This window comes from Scyliorhinus torazame, chromosome 11 (genome assembly GCF_047496885.1).
Source record: "Scyliorhinus torazame isolate Kashiwa2021f chromosome 11, sScyTor2.1, whole genome shotgun sequence".
Taxonomy (NCBI): domain Eukaryota; kingdom Metazoa; phylum Chordata; class Chondrichthyes; order Carcharhiniformes; family Scyliorhinidae; genus Scyliorhinus; species Scyliorhinus torazame.
In genome coordinates this window covers 200,552,059-200,576,371 of record NC_092717.1, presented here as the reverse complement: position 1 = coordinate 200,576,371, position 24,313 = coordinate 200,552,059, and the positions used below count along the sequence as shown (strand labels likewise).

General features: G+C 47.0%; 1 protein-coding gene across 4 annotated transcripts in view; it reads left to right on the top strand.

Moving 5' to 3' along the window:
* The window catches only part of zfat (zinc finger and AT hook domain containing), a 187,173-nt gene extending 166,217 nt beyond the window's left edge, over nucleotides 1-20,956 (top strand). For 3 of the 4 annotated variants that reach the window (XM_072468251.1, XM_072468252.1, XM_072468249.1), the window contains 3 exons: nucleotides 309-438; nucleotides 2,039-2,166; nucleotides 19,831-20,956. In XM_072468251.1, coding sequence (XP_072324352.1) covers nucleotides 309-438; nucleotides 2,039-2,166; nucleotides 19,831-20,076 — 504 coding nt within the window. In that variant the 3' untranslated portion in view covers nucleotides 20,077-20,956. The remainder of the gene's footprint in view (nucleotides 1-308; nucleotides 439-2,038; nucleotides 2,167-19,830) is intronic. The other variant, XM_072468250.1, reaches the window with a different exon arrangement.
* Nucleotides 20,957-24,313: the final 3,357 nt, after the last annotated feature.

The window sequence follows — 24,313 nt, the reverse complement described above, 5'->3', positions numbered from 1 at the left end:
ACAAAATTAACAAAAATGGTTCCTTCATACTTGGAGGTCAAAATTCTGGAACTCCCTCCCTGGCAGCATTGTAAGTGTATCTGCACCACATGGATTGCATAAGGAGCCAGCTTGCCAACACCGTCTCAAGAACAATTAGGGATGGAATAAATACTGCCTTTGCCACCAATGCATGCATCTCAGGCATGAATAGCTAAAAAAAACATTTGCCTTAATAATCACAAGAAATTCACAATTTTTTTTATTGGGGGAAACAGAGCAATATATTTTAAAGTAATTGATTTTGGATATATTTGTACTTGCATCAGCAGGTTCTTGAAGCTTCTCCAGAGCAGACTCAAACGCAGTACTTTCATATAACAGAGAGTGAAGAAGATGTCCAGGGCACTCAGGCAGCTGTGGCAGCTCTTCAGGACCTGCGGTACAACACAGAAAATGGTAAGTGACGAAGTCTAACTGAGGGAAGCTCCTGGAATGACTTTTATCCTATTCAAAGGAGGGTGACAAGACGTTTGTGAATTAGCTTGCTTCGCTTCAATTTTGAACCCACTCAGCTATTAGGATAATGCACATCTAGGAGCATGCTAATAAAGTGACTACATCGTGATAGGTTCAGAGCATATTGTTGAAGAGCATATTGTTAAAGCTGGAGCAGTTTAATGGAGTAACCTGTATCTTTTTGATGACATTCAGAGCATTATGTATTTCAGTTCAGAAACCTAATTTCCTGGTCACGTTTTTCTGTCAACACTTACCATCATAAACTGCAATGACAATGCATTCTGGTATACTTGTAGGTGGCAGAGTGGAATGAGTTTCTAAAGTCTCTGTCCAAGATTGTCATCTTGTTAGAAAAAACTGTATTCAACAGGTATGTTCAAGACCAGGGGCAATTTATCAGTTTGAAAATACACAGCATTTGGAAGCGAAACATTTTTGTACGGTATAATTCTTGTTATGGGCCAGGGTTTAGAGAACCCCAAAGTGTATCATGGAGTTCACCTGACCCACAACTTTTAATAGAGTGTGGTATGGGGAGCACACGGCCCACTCTACAGGTGTGGTATAGCAGAAATGGAAAAGTATTTTTTAAAGCAAAACAATGTTTCTTCTATGAACTCAAGTTAACCTTTTTAAAACATACAGTGAACACCTTAGCAACCATTAATTCAAATATAACCCCCAAAGAGTACAACACTAAGTAATGCTTATGCTGTCCTTTTTACATCCAGAAGACTTACAAAAAACATAACCTTTAACAGAAGCACATCAGGTTAAAGTCGCTACTGAAAACATTTATAATTCTGAATTCACCAAATGATCAAGAGATAGTCTTTTCATGGCAGAGAGATCAACAGTACACCTGCTCTGTCTGACCTCAGCTCCAACACTGAAAACGAAACTAAAACACACCCTGCAGCAAACAGCCTAAAACAAAAGTAAAAAGCTGACAGACAGCCCAGTTCCACCCACTCTCTGACATCACTGCAGTAGTAAACACCCATTTCTTAAAGGTACTCTCACTACAGATATTTATATACACACCCATTTATAAACACCCATTTCTGAAAGGTACTCTCACATAACTTTCTTCATTACTGAAGTTAGGCTATGTCTACGTGATATAGGGATTCTATGAATAAAATTATCCCAGGTATTACACTTAGCAGTTCGGTGTCTCAGTGAACAGAGGCATTGTCCACTCAGCCAAACACCAGACGTACCCAAATTATTTTGGTTGTAGGCAGCAAGAAATCTATTATTAGGCATTGAAAGAAGCCAGAGTTTCAGTTCCTGATGGCTATCCAAAGCACATGTGAACTTATGTCAGCGCATATGTGTGGATGTTGGATGAGGACAAAGTCGGCTTAGCTGTGACTTAATGCCCCAAGTTGTGCTCAGTGTTTAGGTTCGCACTTTCAGAATAATATTGGAACTGTGCAATTGTGAAAATGAATGCAAGCTCCTGGAGTCAAAGGAGAAGAAATTAGCAAAAGACCATACTACTGATTTTATATCTGTTGTTCCCTATTTCTAGGGGATAGGATGGATTCAACAGCTGTGAACATTCTTCAGCAAATCATCGGTTTAGCTCCAGAGCACCATGACGGAGCTGTTGCTTCTGTGGTTACCATGGCACCAGGCACATTAACAGTTGTGGAACAAGTAAGATTTTCATTGCTTTTATCTGGAATTAATTCTTGCAGAACTTTATTGTCAGATGTAAAGCCTCACTATCAAATCCTGCGGGGGGCTACCATTGATCAGAGACTGAACTGGACTAGCCATATAAATACTGTGACTAGAAGAGCAGGTCAGAGCTTGAAATCCTGCAGCGAATAACTCGCCTTCCACCCCACCCCTCCCGCCCCCAAAGCGTGTACAACAGTACAAGTCAGGAGTGCGATGGAATACTCTCCAATTGCCTAGATGAGTGCAGCTCCAACAACGCTCAAGAAGCTGGACACCATCCAGGACAAAACAACCGCTTCCCTGGCACCACAACCACAAAAAGTCACTCCCTCCATTGCTGAAGTACAGTGATAGCAGTGTGTACCATCTACACGGTGCATTGCAGGAACTCATCAGGACTCCTCAAATTACATCTTCGAAACCCATGACCGCTTCTATCTCGAAGGACAAGGGCAGCAGATGCATGGGAACATCACCATATGCAAATTACTCCAAGCCACACAATATCCTGACTTGGAAGGGAGTTCTGAACCTACACCACAGCACATGGACTGCAGCAGTTCAAGGAGGCAGCTCATCTTTCTTGAGCAATTAGTAATGGGCAATAAATGCTGACCTAGACAACGACTCCCACATCCCTTGAACAAGCATTAAAAAAAATAACTGAATGTTGGTATGTCATATTGTCCGGATGGAACATATTCTGAATTGCTAAAGGAAATAATGGTAGAAATAGGAAGTACTGGTCACATTCTTTAAATCCTCATTGGATACAGTGATATGCTGGAAGACAGAAGATTTGATAATGCTACACCACTGTTTGAGAACAGGGAAAGGAACAAGCCATGAAAATTTCAGACTAGTCCAATATTGACATAGTTAGGTTTTTTGAATCATTGTCAGAGACAAAATAAACTTTAATTTGGAAAAGCATGGGTTAGTCAAGGAGAGCCAGAATGAATTTATTTGAAGCAAATTGTGTCTGACTAAAATGATTGAATTCTTAAATGACTTATTAGAAAATGTTGATTTTTTTTCTAAATTAATTTATGGGATGTGGGCATCACAACCTCGGCCACCATTTATTGCCCATCCCTAGTTGCCCTTCAGAAGGTGGCGGTGAGCTGCCTTCTTGAACCACTGCAGTCCTTGAGGTGTAGGTACAGCCACAGTACTGTTAGGGAGGGAGTTTCAGGACTTTGCCCCAGCGACGGTGAAGGAACGGTGATATGTTTCCAAGACAGGATGGTGCGTGACTTTGAGGGGGGGGAACCTCCAGGTGGTAGTGTTCCTAGGTATCTCCTGCTCTTGTCCTAGATGGTAGTCGTCGTGGGTTTGGAAGGTGCTGCTTAAGGAACCTTGGTGAGTTCCTGCAGTGCATCCTGCAGATGGTACAAACAGCTACCACTGTTTGTCGGTGGTGTAGGGAATACATAGAAACATACATAGAAAATAGAAGTAGGTGGAGGCCATTCGGCCCTTCGATCCTGCTCCACCATTCATTCTGATCATGGAAACATACTTTCTGAATCTACCCTGTCTAATCCTGTTAGAATTTTATTAGTTTCAATGAGATCCCTTCTCACTCTTCTAAACTCCAATGAATATAATCCTAATCTCTCTCCTCATACAACAGTCCTGCCATCCCAGGTATCAGACTGGTAAACATTCGCTGCACTTCTTCCATAGCAAGAACATCCTTCCTCAGATAAGTACACCAAAACTGCACACAATACTCCAGGTGTGGCTTCACCAATGCATGATTACAATTGCAGTAAAACATCCCTATTAAACACAAATCCAGTTTCTCTGAAGGCCAACATACCATTTACCTTCTTTATTGCCTGCTGTACCTGTATGCTTGCTTTCAATGACTGAATGTTTATGGAATGAAAGTTTATGAAAGGGGTAGCATTCATGTGGGTTGCTTTTTCCTGGATAGTGTCAAGTTCCTTGAGTGTTGTTGGAGCTGCACTCATCCAGGCAAGTGAAGAGTATTCAATTACACTCCTTACTTCTGTCTGGTAGATGGTGGACAGGCTTTGGGGGGGGGGTCAGGAGGTGTGGTACTCACCGCATAATTGCTAGTCTTTGACCTGCTCTGGTCGCCACAGTATTTAAATGGCTTGTCGAATTCAGTTTCTGGTCAAGGGTAATCTTCCCTCTCCCCCCCCCCCCCCCCCCCCCCCCCCCAGGATGTTGTTGGTGGGGGATTCAGCAATGGTAATGCCATTTAATGTCAAGGGGCGATGGTTAGATCCACTCTTGTTGGAGATGATCATTGCCTGGCACTTGTCTGGTGTGAGTGTTACTTGCAACTTGTCAGCCTGAGCCTGGATATTGTCCAGGTCTTGCTGCATTGGACATGAACTGTTTGAGTATCTGAGGAGTCACGAATGATACTGCATATTGTGCAGTTATCTGCGAATCTCCTCACTTTTGACCTTATGATGGAAGGAAAATCATTGGTGAAGTGACTGAAGATGATTAGGCCTAGGACGTTACCCTGAGGAACTCCTGCAGTGATGTCCTCGAGCTGAGGTGATCGGCCTCCATCCGCCACAACCATCTTCCTTTGTGCCAGGTATGACTCCCAACCAGTGGAGAGTTTATCCCCTGATTCCCATTGACTCTAATTTAGCTAGGGTTCCGTGATGCCATACTCTGTCAAATGCTGTTTTGATGTCAAGGGAAGTCATTCTCACCTCACCTCTGGCAATCAGCTCTTTTGTTTATGTTTGAACTAAGGCTGTAATGGGGTCAGGAGCTGAGTGACCCTGGCAGAACTGAAACTGAGCAACCGTGAGCAGGTTATTCCTGAGTAAGTGCCACTTGATAGCACTGTTGATAATTAAGATTGATGTTGGATTTAGGATCATAGCGTCATAGGATAATTACAGCACAGAAGGAGGTCAGTCAGCACGTCGTATCCGTGCCAGCTGTCTATAAGAGCAACTCAGCTATTCCACTCCTCCAATTTTTCCCCATAGCTCTACAAATGTTTTCTCTTCAGATAATTATTAAATTCTCTTTTGAAAACCAGGATTGAACCTGCCTTCACCATACTGTCACGCAATGCATTCCAGATCCTTACTACTTGCCACATAAGTATTTTTCCTCATACCGCCTTGATAAAATCAAGTGTGACATTGAAGTATCAGACTGGATGTTTTTTCAACTCACTAGAATGGGACTGGAACCTACAACCCTTAAACTCAGGAGGCAAAATTCTACCACTGAGTCATAACTTGCATAATGTGAACTTTCTGAATTCGACAAAGTGAAAGCTCACCAAATTAAGGGGAAAATGCCAATATGAATACAAAATTAGAAACTAAGGATGGTAGGGATTAGATTTTTTTTAAATTGTTTTCCCAAGGGTCAGCTTTGGGTCCATTATTCTTTGTATATTTTTAAAACAAACATTCTGTGGGTGTAGGGAGCAACAATATAAAGTTTGCAGATGATCCAAAACTTGGGAAAGTAGTAGATAACATTGAGGATAATTTTAGACTTTGGATGATGAAATAGGCAGAAGCATGGCAGGTGGAGTTCGATGCAGACAAGTATGAAGTGATACACTTTGGGAGGACTAATGTGGAAAGACGGTAGACTATAAACAGCATAATTTTGTATGTATAAACAGAGAGACTTTAGTGTGCAAATACATAAGACCATAAAGATGCCAGGGCAAGTTTAAAATGTGGTTCAAAAGCATATGGATTACTAAATAGAATAAAATATCAAAGCCAAGAGATCATGCTAGAACTTTGTAGTGCTTCACAGCGCCATGGTCCCAGGTTCGATTCCAGACTTGGGTCACTGTCCGTGCGGAGTCTGCACGTTCTCCCCGTGTCTGCGTTGGTTTCCTCCGGCTGCTCGGTTTCCTCCCACAAGTCCCTAAAGACGTGCTGTTAGGTAATTTGGACATTCTGAATTCTCCCTCTGTGTACCCGAACAGGCACCGGAATGGGGCGACTAGGGGCTTTTCACCGTAACTTCATTGCAGTGTTAATGTAAGTCTACTTGTGACAATAAAGATATTATTATTAATTAAGCCTCATCTGGAATATTTTGGACAAATCTAGGCATTACCCCAGGAAATATATAAAGGCCTTTGAAAGGATGCGGTGTAGGTTTAGCAGGTTGTTATCAGGAATGATATGTGAATGGAAAAATTATGACTCTTCTCTTTGAAATAGGGAAGGCTAAATTGTGACCTGAAATAAATTTTCTAGATGATATTGGATTTTTGATAGAATGTGGGCATCGCTGTAAGGCCAGCAAAAGTTGCCTATTGTTAATTGCCCTTAAACTGAGTGGCTTGCTGGGCCATTTCAGGAGCTAGTTAAGAGTCAACCACATTGTTGTGGATCTGGGGTTACACGTCGACCAGATCAGGGTAAGATCTTCTTCTCTAAAGGGAAGAAGGTGAACCACATCGGCTTTTGCAACAATCTTTGATAGCTTCATGGTCACCATTACTGAGAATAGCTTTTCACTTGCAATTTTTTTTTTTTTAAACAAACAATTTTATTGAGGTATTATTTTGGCATTGTAAACAGTTACAGCTAACAGAAATGTGCAAACATCAATATAGAACCACTACTTCAATCAAACCATACGGCACATGCCTGCTCCTCTCCCCTAGACATTACCCGCCTATTTATCCCTCCTACTGTACCCTAATCTCCCACCCCCCCTCCTGCTGACGTTCACTCTCCCACGACAAAGTCGATGAATGGTTGCCACCTTCGGGCGAACCCCAGTACAGATCCCCTCAAGGCGAACTTAATTTTTTCCAATCCCAGAAAACTTGACATGTCCGAAAGCCATAGTTCGGTCTTCGGGGGTTTTGAGTCCCTTCATGCCAGCAGTATCCGCGGCCGGGCTATTAGGGAAGCAAAGGCCAGAACATCTGCCTCTTTCTCCCCCTGGACTCCTGGGTCTTCCGAAAATTGCCACCTCTGGACTCATCACCACCCTTGTTTTCAGCACCCGGGACATGACCCCCGCAAATCCCTCCCAGTACCCCCTAAGCTTAGGACATGCCCAAAACATGTGAACATGGTTCGCTGGTCCTCCCGCGCATCTAGTGCACTCGTCCTTTACACCAAAGAATTTGCCCATCCGAGCTACCGTCATGTGGGCCCGGTGAACGACCTTAAATTGAATCAGGCCTAGCCTGGCACATGTTGCGGTTGAATTTACCCTACTCAGAGCTTCCGCCCACAGCCCGTCCTCTATCTCCTGCCGAGCCCCTCTTCCCATTTGAGTTTCAGTTCCTCCATCTGGGACTCTTCCCCCTTCATGAGCACCTTGTAGATATCCGAGACTCTACCCTCTCCTCCTTCTGCTCTAGAGACTATTCTGTCCTGGATCCCTATTGGCGGGAGGCGTGGGAAGAATGGGACCTGTCTGCGTACAAAGTCCTGCAGCTGTAAGTACCTAAAGTCATTTCCCCTCACCAGCCCAAATTTCTCCTCCAAGCCCCTCAAAAACTCGCAAAGCTCCCCCCCAGGAACATTGCGACATCGTCGGTGGCAGGGTCCCTCTGTCCCTTGCCTCATTAAAAGCCCTTGTCAGGACCGGTCCTACTATCTCTGAGAACTTCTTGTAAAGCTCTACTGGGTATCCATCCGGTCCCAGGGCTTTCCCCGACTGCATGGCCTTTAGGCCCCCCAATACCTCCTCCGCTCTAATCAGGGCCCCCAGCCCGTCCACTAGTCCCCTGCCTACATTTGGGTAGGTTAGTCCATCCAGGAACCTTTTCATCGCCTCCGGCTCTTCCGGGGGTTCTGAAGTGAACAGCTTACTATAGAAGTCCCAAAATACCTTATTCAGTCCTGCCGTGTCCTCCACTCTGCTCCCCACCCCATCAACCACTCTACTTATTTCCCTGGCCGCCTCCCTCTTCCTGAGTTGCTGCGCTAGCAATCTGCTGGCCTTCTCCCCATGCTCATACACCACTCCCCTCGCCTTCCTAAGTTGTTCCACGGCCCTACTAGTGGATAGCACCCCAGTTCCGCCTGCAATCTCCGTCTCTCCCTGAGTAGGTCCTCCCCCGAGGACCCCGCATGCTCCTCGTCTATCGGTGAATTTCCCTAACCAATCTGTCCTTCTGCTCTGTCCGCCCCGACCCTGTGAGCCCGAATTGAGATCAGCTCCCGCCTCACTACTGCCTTCAGCGCCTCCCACAGGGTCATTGCTGAAACCTCCCCCGTATCGTTCACCTGCAAGTAATTTTGCATACACTTCCACAGTCTCTCACATATCCCCTCCTCCGACAACAGTCCTATGTCTAACCTCCATTGCGGGTGTTGGTAATTTCCCCCCCCCCCCCCCCGACCTGCAGGTCCACCCACTGCGGGGCATGGTCAGAGATAGTGATTGCTGAGTATTCCGTATTCTTTACCTCCCCTACACAGTCCCAACACCGAATACACAGGGGGCGGGATTCACCCAGCCCCACGCAGGGCCGGAGAATCCCCGCGAACGGGCCACGCCGCCCCGACGCTGGCGCTGGCACCACTGCGCATGACCTCGTTGGCGCCGGTGCAACTGCGCATGCGCAGATCCCGCGGCGCCCAGTTTGCGTCAGGATCTGCAGCTGGAGCAGCGTGAACCGCTCCAGCGCCGTGCTGGCCCCCTGTAGGGGCCAGAATTAGACGTGGGAGCGGCCCATTCACGCTGTCGTAAAACGCGACGGCGGTTTACGACGGCGTTTACGACAGCGTGGACACTTTGCCGCGGAATTGGAGAATCCCACCCAAGTTGTATGTGATTAAGACATAAACCCAATCAGTGGGAGATAAATCCAATCAGTGGGGGTAACGTCTCACTGCAACATATTACAACCAATCTGTTTAAGGAACTGACACTCTCCGAAAGGAGTAATAAAAGTTGTGAAAGTAGTAGGCATTGAAGAGAAAGAAATGATACCAGCATGTAACGTTGAAGACTGTATAAAGTTTTGTACGATTGTACCGATCCGGCTCAAGCCTAATGAATATAACAAACCTACAGATTCAGTGACATTACCATGACACCATCTCTGCTAAAATCTTTCTCTCTAGTGAGTGACCCAGTAACCAATGTTCATAGAATTAAAATCATTGGCTAAACATCTAGAGGGGAAATTAGATTTTTTTCAGTCAGACATGCCCAAAATGAAAGCCTATCCAATTAAGTGTGACACTGAGCGCAAAGGCTCTTGAAGAGCCAATACAGGCCAGAATAGCCTCTTTCTAAATTTCCAATTCTAAATATTAGTAGATGAAGCAGAGGAACAAGTTAAAATGAAACTTTTAAAGGAAGATTAATGAATGTAGTTTTGAAATTGAGAAGTGCCTGAACAATCCGTGAACATCCGAAATGGTAGCTGGATCGTCAGCGTTTGGGTGTGGAGTGGGTGTCATGACAGAAGGAAATTTGGAATGAGAAATGAAGAAAAGAAAGAGAAACTCTGGTTTACTGGAGTCTTGCTGGGATGAGTGAAAGGCTTGGCTGGTGGGGAGAGAAGTGGGAGGTGCCAGCTGAGGTAGATATATCAATCCACAAATTGTGAAAATTCTAGTTTGTTGGTGACAAACATCACTTCTTGATTTAATTTGTTTTAAGAACTTAGCAAAACCATTCATAATCACACCCACGTCAGAGGCTAGAATTTTTAGGTTTTATTCCAGTAGACTGAAATAGTAAATGATCTGGAGGACTTGGCCCTCGACAATTTTTTCACCTGCCCAGTTTTTCCAGTTAGCACTAGAATGCAAGCCCTAAAGTTGTTGGTATATTTAAATAGGGCAGTGGTGATTTCAGTCATTATTGCCTCTTTGTATAGAGCATCTGTTGCTTTCATAAAACAGACATCCAGTGTTGCTAGGGCATCGTTGAGACTTCACAGCCAATAGATTACATTTGACGTGTAAATGGGGTCATCAATTTACACAGCACAAGGTCCTATACAGCAGTCTGGACAGAATTCCCTAGTCCATCTTTAATAGCACTATAGTATCATTAACATCCAGCTGAATAGGCAAGGGAGTTTGACATCTTACACCAACGACTGGGTTCTCCTATCCCCCAGCTATGTGTTTCTCAGCAGCGGGAGGTGGATCGCGGGTGGCGGGATTCTCTGTTACCACTGTTGTCAATGGGAATTCCCATTGAAGTCGCCCCCGCCACTGGGAAACCCATGGGCGGGTTGTGCTACTGGCAGGACCAGTGAATCCCGCCGCTAGCGAATGGGTGGAGAATTCCGGTCCAAATGTCACAATGCAGCACTCTTGTCAACTGAAGTGCCACCCTGAATTCTGTGCTTAAATCCTGCAGTGGGACTTGATCCAAGACCTCTTGTGGAATGTGTATTGTCGCTGCACTAAACTGGTACCTCAGTAGATTTAAAGGGCCCAGCTCTTGAAAAGTCATAAAAATCTTGTTTTGCAAACAATTTCTATTTTCTTTTGTATTTATACTGACAACTATTTGCTGCTTTGTGCTCCTATTACACACCCTCCCCCGTTCTAAGAGTTTGCAATAGGGTTTCTTTTGTAAGGGCCACGAAGAATCCAGCACGAGTTTTAAGGATACAAAGTAATAACATTTATTTACTATACCATATATACATAACAGTAGCAGTAACTTCCCTTGCTACATACTCCTTCCTGCTGGTTCCTGAACTGGCCAGCTTTATTTATACAAGTAGTTTACTAGTGGTTTCTCCGCCCCCACCCTCATTGGGGAAGCTCATACTCCCACAGGATTGCGGGATAGTCATTAGTCCCCAGCCAATGGTAAGTAGGCAGGTTATAACAGTTTCCATTGAGAATGATTATTTTAAAAGTCAGAAATTGAATAATTGGTCTTAACTGCTCCATTGATTAATACAGCACCTATGTCACTGGGAAAGGATGTTCATGTTCTACTTATTTTGAGCAAAGTGAGTGTTGACACTGCAGTGTCGGTCCATGATTTGCACTGTATCAGCCAAATAGGATTTACGCAGCTATTGGAGTCTATTTAAAAAGAACTATGGCAAACAGACTTTGTACAAATGTATAGCAACGTCACCTGATAAAATGAAGATTATCTTTCCAGCATAATCCAGAGTGGAGGATAGTTGCATATTACAAATCATGCTTCGACAATCATTTAAAGTAGTCTCCAGCCTTAATTAGCGTTCAATTAGTCAATCATATCCATTTGGCCAGAAAGTGTGTAATCACTATATGTAGTCACAAATTGAAGGACTTGCTTAAGGAGATTTGACAAATCGAGGGTAATCCTGTGTTGGTGTTGATGGAGAATCTCCAGTCAGTATCAAATCTAACCTCCTATTCAAGAAAGAAGGGAGACTGAAAGCAGGAAACTAGAGGTCAGTTAGTTTAACATCTGTCATAGGGAAAATGCTGGAATCAAAGGAGGTTAGCAGGGCACTAATGCAGTCAGGCAGAGTCAACATGGTTTTGTGAGTTCGAGGAAGGAACAAACAACATGAATAAAGGGGAACCTGAAGGTGTGGTGTACTTGGATTTCCACAAGGCATTTGATAAGTGCCACATACTAGCATGGATTGGGGATTGGTTCACTAATAGGAAACAGAGTAGGCATAAAAGGGTCATTTTTTTTCTTTTATAAATTTAGAGTACCCAATTATTTTTTCCAATTAAGGGGCAATTTAGTGTGGCCAATCCACCTAACCTGCACATCTTTGGGTTGTGAGGATGAAACCCACGCAGACATGGGGAGAATGTGCAAACTTCACGCAGACAGTGACCCGGGGCCAGGATCAAACCCGGGTCCTCAGCGCCGTAGGCAGCAGTGCTAACCACTGTGCCACCGTGCCAGCCTTTAAAAGGGTAACTTTTGAGTTGTCAAGATGTAACAGAGTGCCACAGAGATCAGTACTCGGACCACAGCTATTTCTACAATCTCTATCAATTATCATAGAATTTACAGTGCAGCAGGAAGCCATTCAGTCCATCGAGTCTGCACCGGCTCTTGGAAAGAGCACCCTACTTAGGCCCCACGCCGCCACCCAGTAACCCCATCTAACGTTTTTGGATACTAAGGGCAATTTAGAATGGCCAATGCACCTAACCTGAACATCTTTGGACTGTGGGAGGAAACCGGAGCACCCGGAGGAAACCCACGCACACACCGGAAGAACGTGCAGACTCCGCACAGACAGTGACGGGAATCGAACCTGGGACCCTGGAGCTGTGAAGCAACTGTGCTAACCACTATGCTACCGTGCTGCCCCTACTTGGATGAAGGGATCTAGGTAGGAGAGTAAGTTGTGGAGGGGACATAGGCGACTGGATTCTCTGGTCCCTTAGCCGCGTGTTTCTTGCCAGTGAGAGCAAACATCACTCGCTGGTGTCGGGATTCTCTGTTCGCTCTGCTGTCAATAAGAATTCCCACCACCCCACACCGCCCGGAAACCCACAGGCCGGGGAGCGCTGCCGGCGGGATCAAAGAATCCTGCCACCAGTGAATGTACAGAGAATTCTGGCCATGGAGTTTGCATAGATTAACATAATGGGCAAAAAATTGGCAGATTGAGTACAGAGTGGGAAAATGTAAACTTGCCCACCTGAACAGGATGGATAGAAAAGCAACATATCTTATTTAAATGGAGAGGTTGTAGAACGTTACAGTACAGAGAGAGCTGGGTGTCCTGGTACATGAAAAGTATGCATGTACAATAATTGATTAGGAAGACAAATAAAATGTTGCTTATTGCAAGGGAACATAATATAGAAATTGGGAAGTTTTGCCACAGTTGTGTGTACAGAGCATTGGTGACACCACATTTGGAGTACTGGGTACAGTTTTGGGTCTTCTATTTAAAAAAGGATAGAATTGTATGAGAAGTAGTACAGACAAAGTTCACTCCACTAGTTCCTGGGATGAGGAACATAGTGTTTTATGAGGAGAGGCTAGACAGGCTTGGCCTGTATTCATGAGAGCAGGGTTTCGTAAACTTTTTGGCCACAGAAGCCTTTTTTAAAAATATATTTTTATTGGAATTTTAAATTTTTACAACTATCGCAACAAAGCACAAGGAAAAAAATAGATATCAAAGCAAAACAAGTACAATATTCGGATCGCGTATACAGGATTCTTAAGGGGGAGCAACCAGGCACCAACGACATAGCTAAGAAAAGGGATGAGGATCTAAAAAGTTAGGAGTTAGGTTGGAAGCTAAAGAGCAGGACAAGCAGAGTAGTGATCTCAGGATTGCTACCGGTGCCACGTGCAAGTGAGGCAAGGAACAGAGAGCGAGTGCAGCTGAACATGTGGCTACAGAGCTGTTGCAGGAGGGAAGGCTTCAGATATGTGGATCATTGGGATATCTTCTGGGGAAGGTGGGACCTGTACATGAAGGACGGATTGCACCTAAACTGGAGGGGCACCAATATCCTGGGTGGGAGGATTGCTAGAGCTCTTCGGGAGGGTTTAAACTAGTTTGGCAGGAGGATGGAAACCAGAGCTGTGGATCAGAGGATAGAGCAGCTGTTGAACAGAAAGAAATAGTATACAGCGAGTTTGTGAGCAAGGATAGACAGTTGATAGGGCAAAATTGCACTCAGTGGAATGGGTTAAAGGGTGTCTGTTTCAATGCAAGGAATGTCGGGAATAAGGGAGATGAACTTAGAGCATGGATCAGTACTTGGAACTATGATGTTGTGGCCATTTCGGAGACATGGATTTCACAGGGGCATCGAATGGTTGCTCGATGTTCCGGGGTTTAGATGTTTTCAGAAGAATAGGGAGGAAGGTAAAAGGCGTGGTACTGTTAATTAGGAAGTGACTCACAGCAACAGAAAAGGCGGTAGTTGAGAAGGATTTGTCTACTGAGTCAGTATGGGTGGAAGTCAGAAACAAGAAAGGAACAGTCACTTTATTGGGAGTTTTCTGTAGACCCCCCAATAGCAGCAGAGAGATAGAGGAATAGATTGGACGGCAGATCTTGGAAAGGTGCAGGAGTAACAGAGTTGTTGTCATGGGTGACTTCAACTTCCCTAATATTGACTGGAACCTCCTTACTGCAAACGGTTTGGAGAGTGCAGATTTTGTCAGGTGTGTCCAGGATGGTTTCCTGACTCAATATGTAGATGGGCCGACTCGGGGGCAGGCCATGTTGGACTTGGTGCTGGGCAACGAACCAGGCCGGGGTCAGATGTCTCTGTGGTAAAGCATTTCGGTGACCGTGACCACAACTCTTTGACCTTTACCATAGTCATGGAGAGGGATAGGAACAGACAGTATGGGAAGGTATTTAATTGTGGGAGGGGAAATTATACTGCTATTAGACAGGAGCTGAGGAGCATAAAGTGGGAACAATTGTTCTTGGGGAAATGCACAACAGTAATGTGGAGGTTGTTTAAGGAGTACTTGCTGCGAATGCTGGATAGTTTTGTCCCACTGAGACGAGGAAGGAATGGTAAGGTGAAGGAGCCTTGGATGACGAGAGAGGTTGAGCTTCTAGTCAAGAGGAAGAAGGAAGCTTACGTAGGGTTGAGGAAGCAAGGATCTGGCACGGCTCTAGAGGGTTACAAGGTGGCCAGTAAGGAACTCAAAAATGGACTGAGGAGAGGAAGGGGGCATGAAAAATGCGGGCCACTCTGTGCGGGCTCCCCCCCCGCCGATTCTCGGCCCGGGACGGCCGTAACAAAAAAAACGACTCCCGCCGTCCTCGTGTGGTCTTACCCGGCGGGACCTCAGTGTGGAAGGGTCCGGGGGCAGCCTGTGGGGGAAGGGGGGTCTAATTCAGCGGGGGGGCTGGTCCGCTGTGGCCTGGCCCGTGATTGGGGCCCCCCTCTCGGGCTGGGGGCCTCCTTTCTTCCACGACTGCTCCTTTAGCCCTACGTCATGTTGCGTGGGGGCCAGCGCGGAGAAGGGAGCCACTGCGCATGCGTGCATGGGCGCCAATGACAGTACGCATGCGCACGTTGGCGGCGGTGCAGCTGCGCATGCATGGACCCGGCGGCGCTCAGTTGATGCCGGGATCGGCAGCTGGAGCGGCGTGGGTCGCTCCAGTGCCGTGCTGGCCGCTGTAGGGGCCAGAATTGCTGATCCTGAGGCCATGTTGACACCGTCTGGAAACGCGACGGTGTCAACACTTAGCCTCAGGATCAGAGAACCCTGCCTCATATGACCACAAAATTATGAGGAGAGGACTAGCAGCAACAAGTCTAAGTTCTTCTCAGACCCAGGGGACTGGATTCTCCCAAAATGGGGCTATGTCCCCACACCGGCGTAAAAACGTTGGAGTTGCACTCCCGAGTTCCCTCAAAACAATAACAGTCAATTCACTCACCTTCAGGGGGCTAGCAGGGACCCGGAGTAATTCACGCAGCTTTAGCTGCGGATTCGGGCCCCCGCACTTCCGGTTCCGAGTCCCTGCATGCACACGGCGGCGACCTCCAGCGGCCGCGCTGAGCGCCGTAGCGGACTCAGACCAAGGAGGCAGCTCCGAAATGTAGGCACCCCCTGATTGACCGCGCGCCCTTGCATCAGACCAGCCCGATCCCCCCCGAACCAGAGCGGCCGCGAACTGAGTCCGCAGCCGCCATGCGAGGTTCCCGAACGGCAATAGGTGGTTAGAACCACGCCATCGAGAACTCGGCCGGCTGGGAGTGGAGGATCGCTGGGCGGGTCTCTGGCAATGGTCCCCCAGCTGCGCGGAGTAATTTGCGGAAACGCTGACTCTCGGGTCCCGGAGAATCAGTGGACTGTCGCCGGGCCCGATTTTGGCATAAAAATGGATTCTCCGCCCCCGCGCCAAACAGCCTAGGGTATCCCATAGACAAACAGAAGAGAAGAGTAAAGACCAGAGCTACCAGACCCAACCCACCGATCCCAAATCCAACTACATCACAGCACATGTAAAGTGGCCAACAACCAAAAGGGATGAGGCCGCCAAACCACCAAGCAAATAATACACCCCCAGAGGGAATAACAAGATAACCATGAGGCCCCAATCAAAAAGGGGCGTCATGCTCTGTGGAAAAATGAGCCATCACGATGCCCTCCGAAAGGAGCGTCTTGGGAAGGAGGGTCACCTTTTTACCTCCCAAGCGTACTGACAGAACCCTAAGAAAAATTCTTATGTTGAAGAGTTATTCAACAAAAAAATGATGTTTTTTGAACAAAAGGTACAAACATCTTGCCCCATGGCTACTTTCCCTCCTGCCCCCTGGCCGCTTCCCGTCCTGCTTCATGTCCCCTTCCCCACCTGCCCCATGGCACTGCTTATCTCACTCTGCTGTCTGCTATCTTGAACAAAGAACAATACAGCACAGGAACTGGCCCTTCGACCCTCCAAGCCTGTACCGGTCATTATACCACCCATTGTCTGCTCTGCCTGACTCATCCCTCACCCTCGCTCACACCCTGGCCTGGACTTTGCAGAATTATTTTCTCACTGTAACCAGCTTGCAGGGGCTGGTTTAACACAGTGGGCTAAATAGCTGGCTTGCAATGCAGAACAAGGCCAGCAGAGCGGGTTCAATTCCCATACCGGCCTCCCCGAACAGGCGCCGGAATGTGGCGACTAGGGGCTTTTCACAGTAACTTCATTGAAGTCTACTTGTGACAATAAGCAATTATTAATATTATTATTGTCCAATCAAAGGCTTGCTTCTCATTGCAGTTGTTGCTGATAGGCTCATAGTCTCTGTTTGGACAAGCAGCTTCATAGGATTTTTCAAATTTTATATATCAGGCTGGTGTACTGGGGAACCCCTGGATATATATAACGCAACCCCAGGGTTCCATGGAGCCTAGTTTGGAATTCACCCTTATTAGAGACTAAAAGAATGCGAGGTTATTTTATTGAAACATACAGGCTAGAATGCACCAGCCATTGGAATCCTCTGTTCCCGCTGGCAGCGTACCCTCGCCCGCAGGTTACTCGGTGGCGTGGGGTAGCTACAATGGGAAATCCCATTGACAAGCGGCGGGAGTAGGGAAAGCCAGTGAATGGTGCACCGCCAAGAAACACACGGCTGGGGATCGGGATAATCCAGCTCATAAACCAGGTTTCTCCATTCCGGCATCTTAAGTGCTCCCACCAGCGGTGTATCAGAACTGGTCCTTGGTAGCTCCAGCAGCATCGCCAACGTGCCTTTCCACGACACGGAAGAATTTTTTTGAAAATCGGCTTCTCCATGCTCTTCCATAGCACACTGGGGTCCGCTTTGCAACTGAGAAGGGTGGGCCCTAAACTCTCGGACAGGTTCCACACCTCCCTCTGAGATCAGGGCGCCATTTTTAAAGGGCACTCTGATCTGAATTAGCTTCCACAGGTGCACCCCACCAACCCAGATCCCAAGCAGGGCACCACCCCACCCAATCACTGGCAAGTTCACCCCACCCTTCAGAACCCCCCTTCAGGCCCCCAGTATCCCTACTCCTCCCTTCAGCCTTCCCCCTCATTCCACCACCTCACCCCTTCCAGCCCCCGCATTCAACACCCCCCTCATTTACTCCACCTCACCCCTCCCAGGCCCCCCCCCATTCAGCTCCCCCCTAGTACCCATACTCGCCACCACCCCCCCCTTCTTCACCTCATTCCCCTCCCCTTGCCAGTGCCAAGCTGGCACCTTGCAGTCTGCTATTTTTCTTTCGAGAACTTCCTAGACAGTGACGGGGCAGCCCCCACAGCTGTTCTTCTCGAGAACAAAGAGACAAACTCATTAACAATGCGATTAGAGATATACCTACTACCCTGACTTAATGGATCCCTGCAGAATTATAAAAATAAACAATCTGATTCTATGCTTTGAAGTTCCAGCGAGCTGTCAATCACAATGTTTTTGGCAGGCAAAGGAGTGAGAATTTCAATGTAAGCAATCCAGCTCAAAGCATTCAGTCTACCAGCTCTACACACTGACTTCAATACTCAAAAGGCAATGAAATTTACAATGTGAAAATCACTTCAAAGGTTTCCATCACTTTAAAGGCATAACTTTCACCTTCACCTCACAGACCTTTAAATTTGGCATCCTGACAGATCTTTTAAAGGGTTTAGGGGTACAGATGGGATCATTTTCACTTTATTATGAGATAACCTTCTTTCTTACAAACTGACTTTCTGTTTAAAGGGGTGCAGATAAGAATGCTTTCACTCTATTATTCGGGTTGTGTATTTATGAGATAATGAGTGACTATTTAAATGGTGTATGGGTACAGAAGAGACCATTTTCACTTTATTATGGGAAGACTTTAACATACTGAATGACTGTTTAAAGGCTGCATATGGGGAGTGCAGCCAAAGGAGCCCCATCCCAGAGAAGACCCCTGACCTGAACCCCTTCAGCCCAGCAGAAGCAACGCTGACTCCCACCTCTCAGAACGGACTCCGTTGACATGATAGTGACTATTGTTGGGAGGGTACATACCATCTTGCCACCCCACGGACTGAAGACCATCACGCCCATGCTCCTCAATACTTGCACCATTTCAGCAAAGGGACTCTTGGTTAGTGGGGGCTGGAACATCCTATCTGGCTTGTGAATGGTGCAACCTGCTGGCCAATGACTTGCAAAACAGCTCTAATGAGCTATTTGCATGGTCCCACCAGATCAGGGCAGGAAGTCCTGCTGCGACATCGGGAAACCCACTATGGCCAATGGGGTGGGCACAGAGAATCGTGGCCAGTTTGCCGCCTAGCACAAATCCTGATTTTGCCCCGCCTCGGGATTCTCCATCCGATCTGGATTCTCAATCTTAGTGGCGGGTAATGGAGAATCCCTGTCATAATATCCTGAGGGGACTTGACAGGATGAATGGTGAAAGAATATTGTGGGAGAGACGAGAACCAGGGAGCTACGGTTTAAAAATACGATGGTCTCCCTTTAAGACAGAGATGAGAATTGTTTTCCTCTGAGGGTTGTTAGTCTGTGGAATTATCTTGCCCAGAGAGCAGTGGAAGCATGGTTATTGAATGCTCTTAAGGCTGAGTTGGATAGATCCTTGACTGACAAGTATGTCCAAGGGTATAGGAGGTGGACAGAAAAGGAGAGGCCACAAGCAGATCAGCCATGATCTAAGCAAACCGTAGAGCAGGCTCACAGGACCAAATGGACTACTTCTGCTCTTAATTCATATGTCTGTAAAAACACGGGGCAAGGGTGGTTGTTGATCAAGTTAACGCAATCTCCTGGCTCCCATTATGTATTGTTACAAATAAGGCAGAAATTTGGTATATATCAGAGGAAGATGAAGTCAACATTACTATTTTCCTCACATTGTAGTGGGGCCTATCGAGCACGGCACAAACCCAAGTTCAGATTCTCCTCCAGATGGCACGTTGCAAACATTGTGCATAGCCTTTGAAATCGGTGACCCATGACAGTCCATGTAAAGCCCTAACAATGCCAGCTGCTATTGAAAATCAACCCTTCATTTCCTAAGCTCACTCAGGTAGAATGGCCACTTAGGTGACCACGCATGGGCTGCTGCTACCTATAGTCATTTTAGTTGTTTTAGTTGTTTGGAAAGAGTCAGCGCCTTTAGAATAGGAAGGGAGAACACTGGAGGACATGGGGATGGTGTAAGAAATATAGCGGAGATTGTGTAGACAAATTGCACTGATCCTTTCCTTTTTGGTTGCTTTCTTACCTTCAGACCGAGGATGAAACGGCGGGCAATCACACAGTGATGTTCCAGCAGGCCTTGGAGCAAGCTTCAGTGGAGCTCGGCGAGGGGCATCATCTGGTCGAGCAAGTCGTAGTCTCCTCTGATGATGTAGAAGGGATTGAGACAGTGACTGTTTACACTCAGGGTGAAGAGACATCCGAGTTCATTGTTTACGTGCAGGAGGCCGTGCAAACAGAGGAGCAAACCACAACGCAGCAAGTCGAGGAACTGTAACTGCTTCCATCAGTTTTAACCAGGATTTCAACTGGTTGGAACAAGAAGGCACTAACGTCCCTGTTTCTGGTTTGGATAAAATAGTGGCAAAAGAGTGGAATCAGTGAACCCTGTTCAGGTCAGAGTGACGGTCAATAACCAAACAGGAATTCTCCAGGAAAAGGAATGATTGGGAACAGATTTCCTTCTGTCGCTTCGCTTTTCCCATTTGTAATTAACTTTTTTCCCAGTCTATACATACACTTTCCTGCTCCCCCCTCCCCAGTTCTCTGTTCTTCCAACTTGCCTTCCCAGATCCATGCTTCTCTTCAAGGTGATCAGGAGCAACAAGATGGCTGAATCAAGGGACAGTGCCCTGGATACCACCCAAGGTATTCCACCTACCCAGGAAAATCTATGCAGTCAGTCGTATGCGAGGGAGAAAGTGCCTCACAATTTTCCCTAAAGCTTCTGTGTGGACAGGGGCAGGGTCATGAGAGAGACCCTAATTTGGGGGCCGTGGCAGGGAAGGGAAAACCCAGGCTGGAGCGACTTCGGAAGCCCAAAGGCACAGGCACCTGGCGGTTGAATTTGGTTTAACTTTGTGATTTTTTTATTTAAGATATAGTTTCCCCCAGGCAATATCGTAAAATACAAGTCTATTTAGATAACAGGTAAAAGCAAGATTTGTGTGAAGAGAGAGGACATTTTTAATTTATTTGACATTGGTAGTGACTCGGAAGTGTTTTCAGAACCTCGTACCTCCTGAAAACCGGCCAAGATATATTGGAATGTCATCAGATCACAGGTGGGAGCATGTTAAACTGATTTTCTTCTGTGCTATAGGCTGTGAATGAAATATCAGCGTGACAGACACCTTGAATAAAGAATCAACGCAACATGTATTTGTGTAATAACTTCTCATTCTGAATTAAGTGATGAAGGTGGCATTGTGAGAAATATATAAAATGGATGAATAGCATGAGAAAACTTGCAAATTCTGAAATGAAACCAGAAAAAGAAACTAGCTGCTGGTGTGTAATAGAGAGAGTGTGTGTGTGTGTGGTTGGTGTGAGACAGCGTAGGGGAGAGAGAGTCAGAGCGTGAGGGAGAGAAAGAGTCAGAGCGTGGATGAGAGAGAGGGAGACAGAGTGTGAGGGAGAGAGAGAGAGTCAGAGCATGGATGAGAGAGACAGAGCGTGGGCGGGAGAGAGACACACAATGCATGGGGGAGAGAGAGACACAGAGCATGGGGGAGAGAGAGAGAGCTTGTGAGAGAGAACATGTGAGTGTGCGTGTGTGTGAGAGAGAGAGTGTGTGTGTGACTGTGGCCGGGATTTTCCACACCTGAGGACAGAGGCTTAGGAGAGATACAACCACTGCCATGTATCCACAAGGGCAGTGGATCGGGAGAATACTGCTCTGCTGAAGATAAGGTTCTGATGCTGGACTGATCCAGGGCGCCTTGCAGTACCCGCCCAAGCAAGTGTCGCTCATCGTCGTTGTCTGCTGCGCTCTTCATAATTTCGCTCTCCGGGTGAAGCTCTGGACCAGAAAGACACTGATGCTGCTGCACTTGGCTCCGATGAAGACAGCAATATCGACTCAGATGCAGATCCCAGACAGCCAGAAGGGAAGGAGGAGGAGGCTGAAATTAGGAACCTTCACAGGGGCAGGGTCATTAGGGAGACCCTAATTCACCACTTCTTTTGGTAGATGGGCATGCCCTCCCTCCGAATCATTGGGCACCACCTTCATAGAATTTACAGTGCAGAGGAGGCCATTCGGCCCATCGAGTCTGCCTCTGAACCAGCCCGAGGAAAGAGCACCCTACCAGCCCATACCTCCACCCTATGCCCACATCTCCACCCTATCCCCGTATCCCCACCTAACCTTTTCTGGACACTAAGGGCAATTTAGTATAGCCAATGCACCTAGCCTGAACATCTTTGGACTGTGGGAGGAAACCGGAGCACCCGGAGGAAACCCACGCACACACTGGGAGGATGTGCAGACTCCGCACAGACAGTGACCCAAGCCGGGAATCGAACCTGGGACCCTGGAGCTGTGAAGCAACTGTGCTAATCACTATGCTACCGTGCTGCCCCTGAAACCCCTTAGTATCCAACGGTTGGGTGGGGATACAGGGATTGGGCCTATGTGGGGTGCTCTTTCAAAGCATTGGTGCAGACACGATGGGCTGAGTGGCCTCCTTCTGCACTGTAGGGATTCTATGATTCTTAATATTTGTATAAGGCTGACACCAATCGAGGACGCAGGACAATAAGTAATTTATGGTGAGAACAATAACATAAAACAAAGGAAAATCATTCAGTTGGAGCTTCAACAGTATAGAGTGATAGGAAAAGCAAACAAAACCACCCTGGACATACCCCTGGTTCTGCTCCGTGTGTCTTCGGCTTACATTTTCAGGTCTAGGTGCCTGCCTTCCCTCATCACTGTCAATGGTATGAGAGGCAGGTTGCTGACTTTGATGCCCTGTTGGCACAGATCACCTTGACAGTCGTACTCTGACCCTGTTTTTTGGTGCAGTAAAGGTCCTGAGCAGGCACCACCTGGGAGGAATCGCTCAGCAACATGGGGCACACCTCAGTCTCCACAGACTCTGAGGATGGCGCAGTGACTGGCAGATGACACAGTGACTGGCAGAAAGGTGGAGGAGCTGCTGCCCTCATCCATGGCACCATGAGAGAATGGCCTCTTGTTTGTGGTGTACACAAATGATTTGGAGGAAAATGTAGCCGGTCTGATTAGTAATTTCGCAGATGATACCAAGGTTGGTGGAGTGGCAGATAGTGATGAGGATTGTCAGAAGATACAGCAGGACATAGATAGGTTGGAGACTTGGGCAGAGAAATGGCAAATGGAGTTTAATCCGGAGAAATGTGAGGTAATGCATTTTGTAGGTCTAACATAGAGGGGAAATATATCGTAAATGGCAAAACTCTTAGGAATATAGAAAGTCAGAGAGATCTGGGCGTGCATATCCACAGATCTTTGAAGATGGCAACACAAGTGATCATCAAGTATAAAAACTGGCAAGTCATACTACAGTTGTATAGAACCTTGGTAAGGCTGCACCTGGAATATTGCGCACATTTCTGGCCGCCACACTACCAGAAGGATGTGGAGGCTTTGGAGAGGGTGCAGAGGAGGTTTACCAGGATGTTGCCTTGTCTGGAGGGTGTTAGCTATGTGGAGTGGCTGAATAGTCTTGGACTGTTTTCATTAGAAAGACGGAGGTTGAGGGGTGACCTGAAAGAGGTCTCCAAGATTATAAGGGGCATGGATAAAGTGGATGGGCCGGCATACTTTCCCAGGTTGGAGGGGTCAATCACCAGAGGGCATAGGTGTAAGGTCCGTGGGGCAAAGTTTAGAGGAGATGTGCGAGGCAGGTTTTTTTACACAGAGGGTGGTGAGTGCCTGGAAGGCATTGCCAGGGGAGGTTGTAGAAGCAGATACATTAACGGCGTTCAAAAGGCATCTTGACAAACACATGGATAGGATGGGTATAGAGAGAAACGGCACAAGGAAATGCTGAGGGTTTTGGCAAAGGTTGGTATCATGACCGGTACAGGCTTGGAGGGCCGAAGGGCCTGTTCCTGTGCTGTAACGTTCTTTGTTTGACCCAGAGATGAGAGCTAGCTCATCGGCCATTGTGAGGTGAGTCCTCAACTCCCTGTTCGCCAATGAAGGATGGACACCTATCGAAGAGACTGGTTGTCGCATCCTTCTCCCACATTGCCAGTGACCTCCTGAGGTCAGTGGCTGTGTGGGGACTTGCAGGACCACCCACAATGCCAGGAATGCCTCATTCTGTTCCTGGAACTGCCTCTCCATGACAGCCGGCACTCTTTCAATGGCTGAAGCTGTACGCTCAGTGGTAAGCGTCAATACAACACTCTACAGAGACTCCTCCATGACAAGAGATCATGGCACGCCAACTCTCTGGGATCTCCGCCGGATCTCCCCATGTATCCCGCTGGACATCCAGCTTTTGCTGCCTTATTGACCACTCCAAAGGCTCATCACCTCAGTTGGACTGGGCATGGTCCTGGTCCAGCAGTCCTCTGACTGCCGGTGCCCTGGGTACTCCCTGCCATCACCATCTGCACTAGCGTGCATTATGTGACCTACCAACTTATCCAACAGGCAAATGTCCACAGACATGCCAGTATCTGCACTGGTGCTTGGTGCTAAGAGATGATATGCCACAGATGTTTCTTGCAAGATTTCC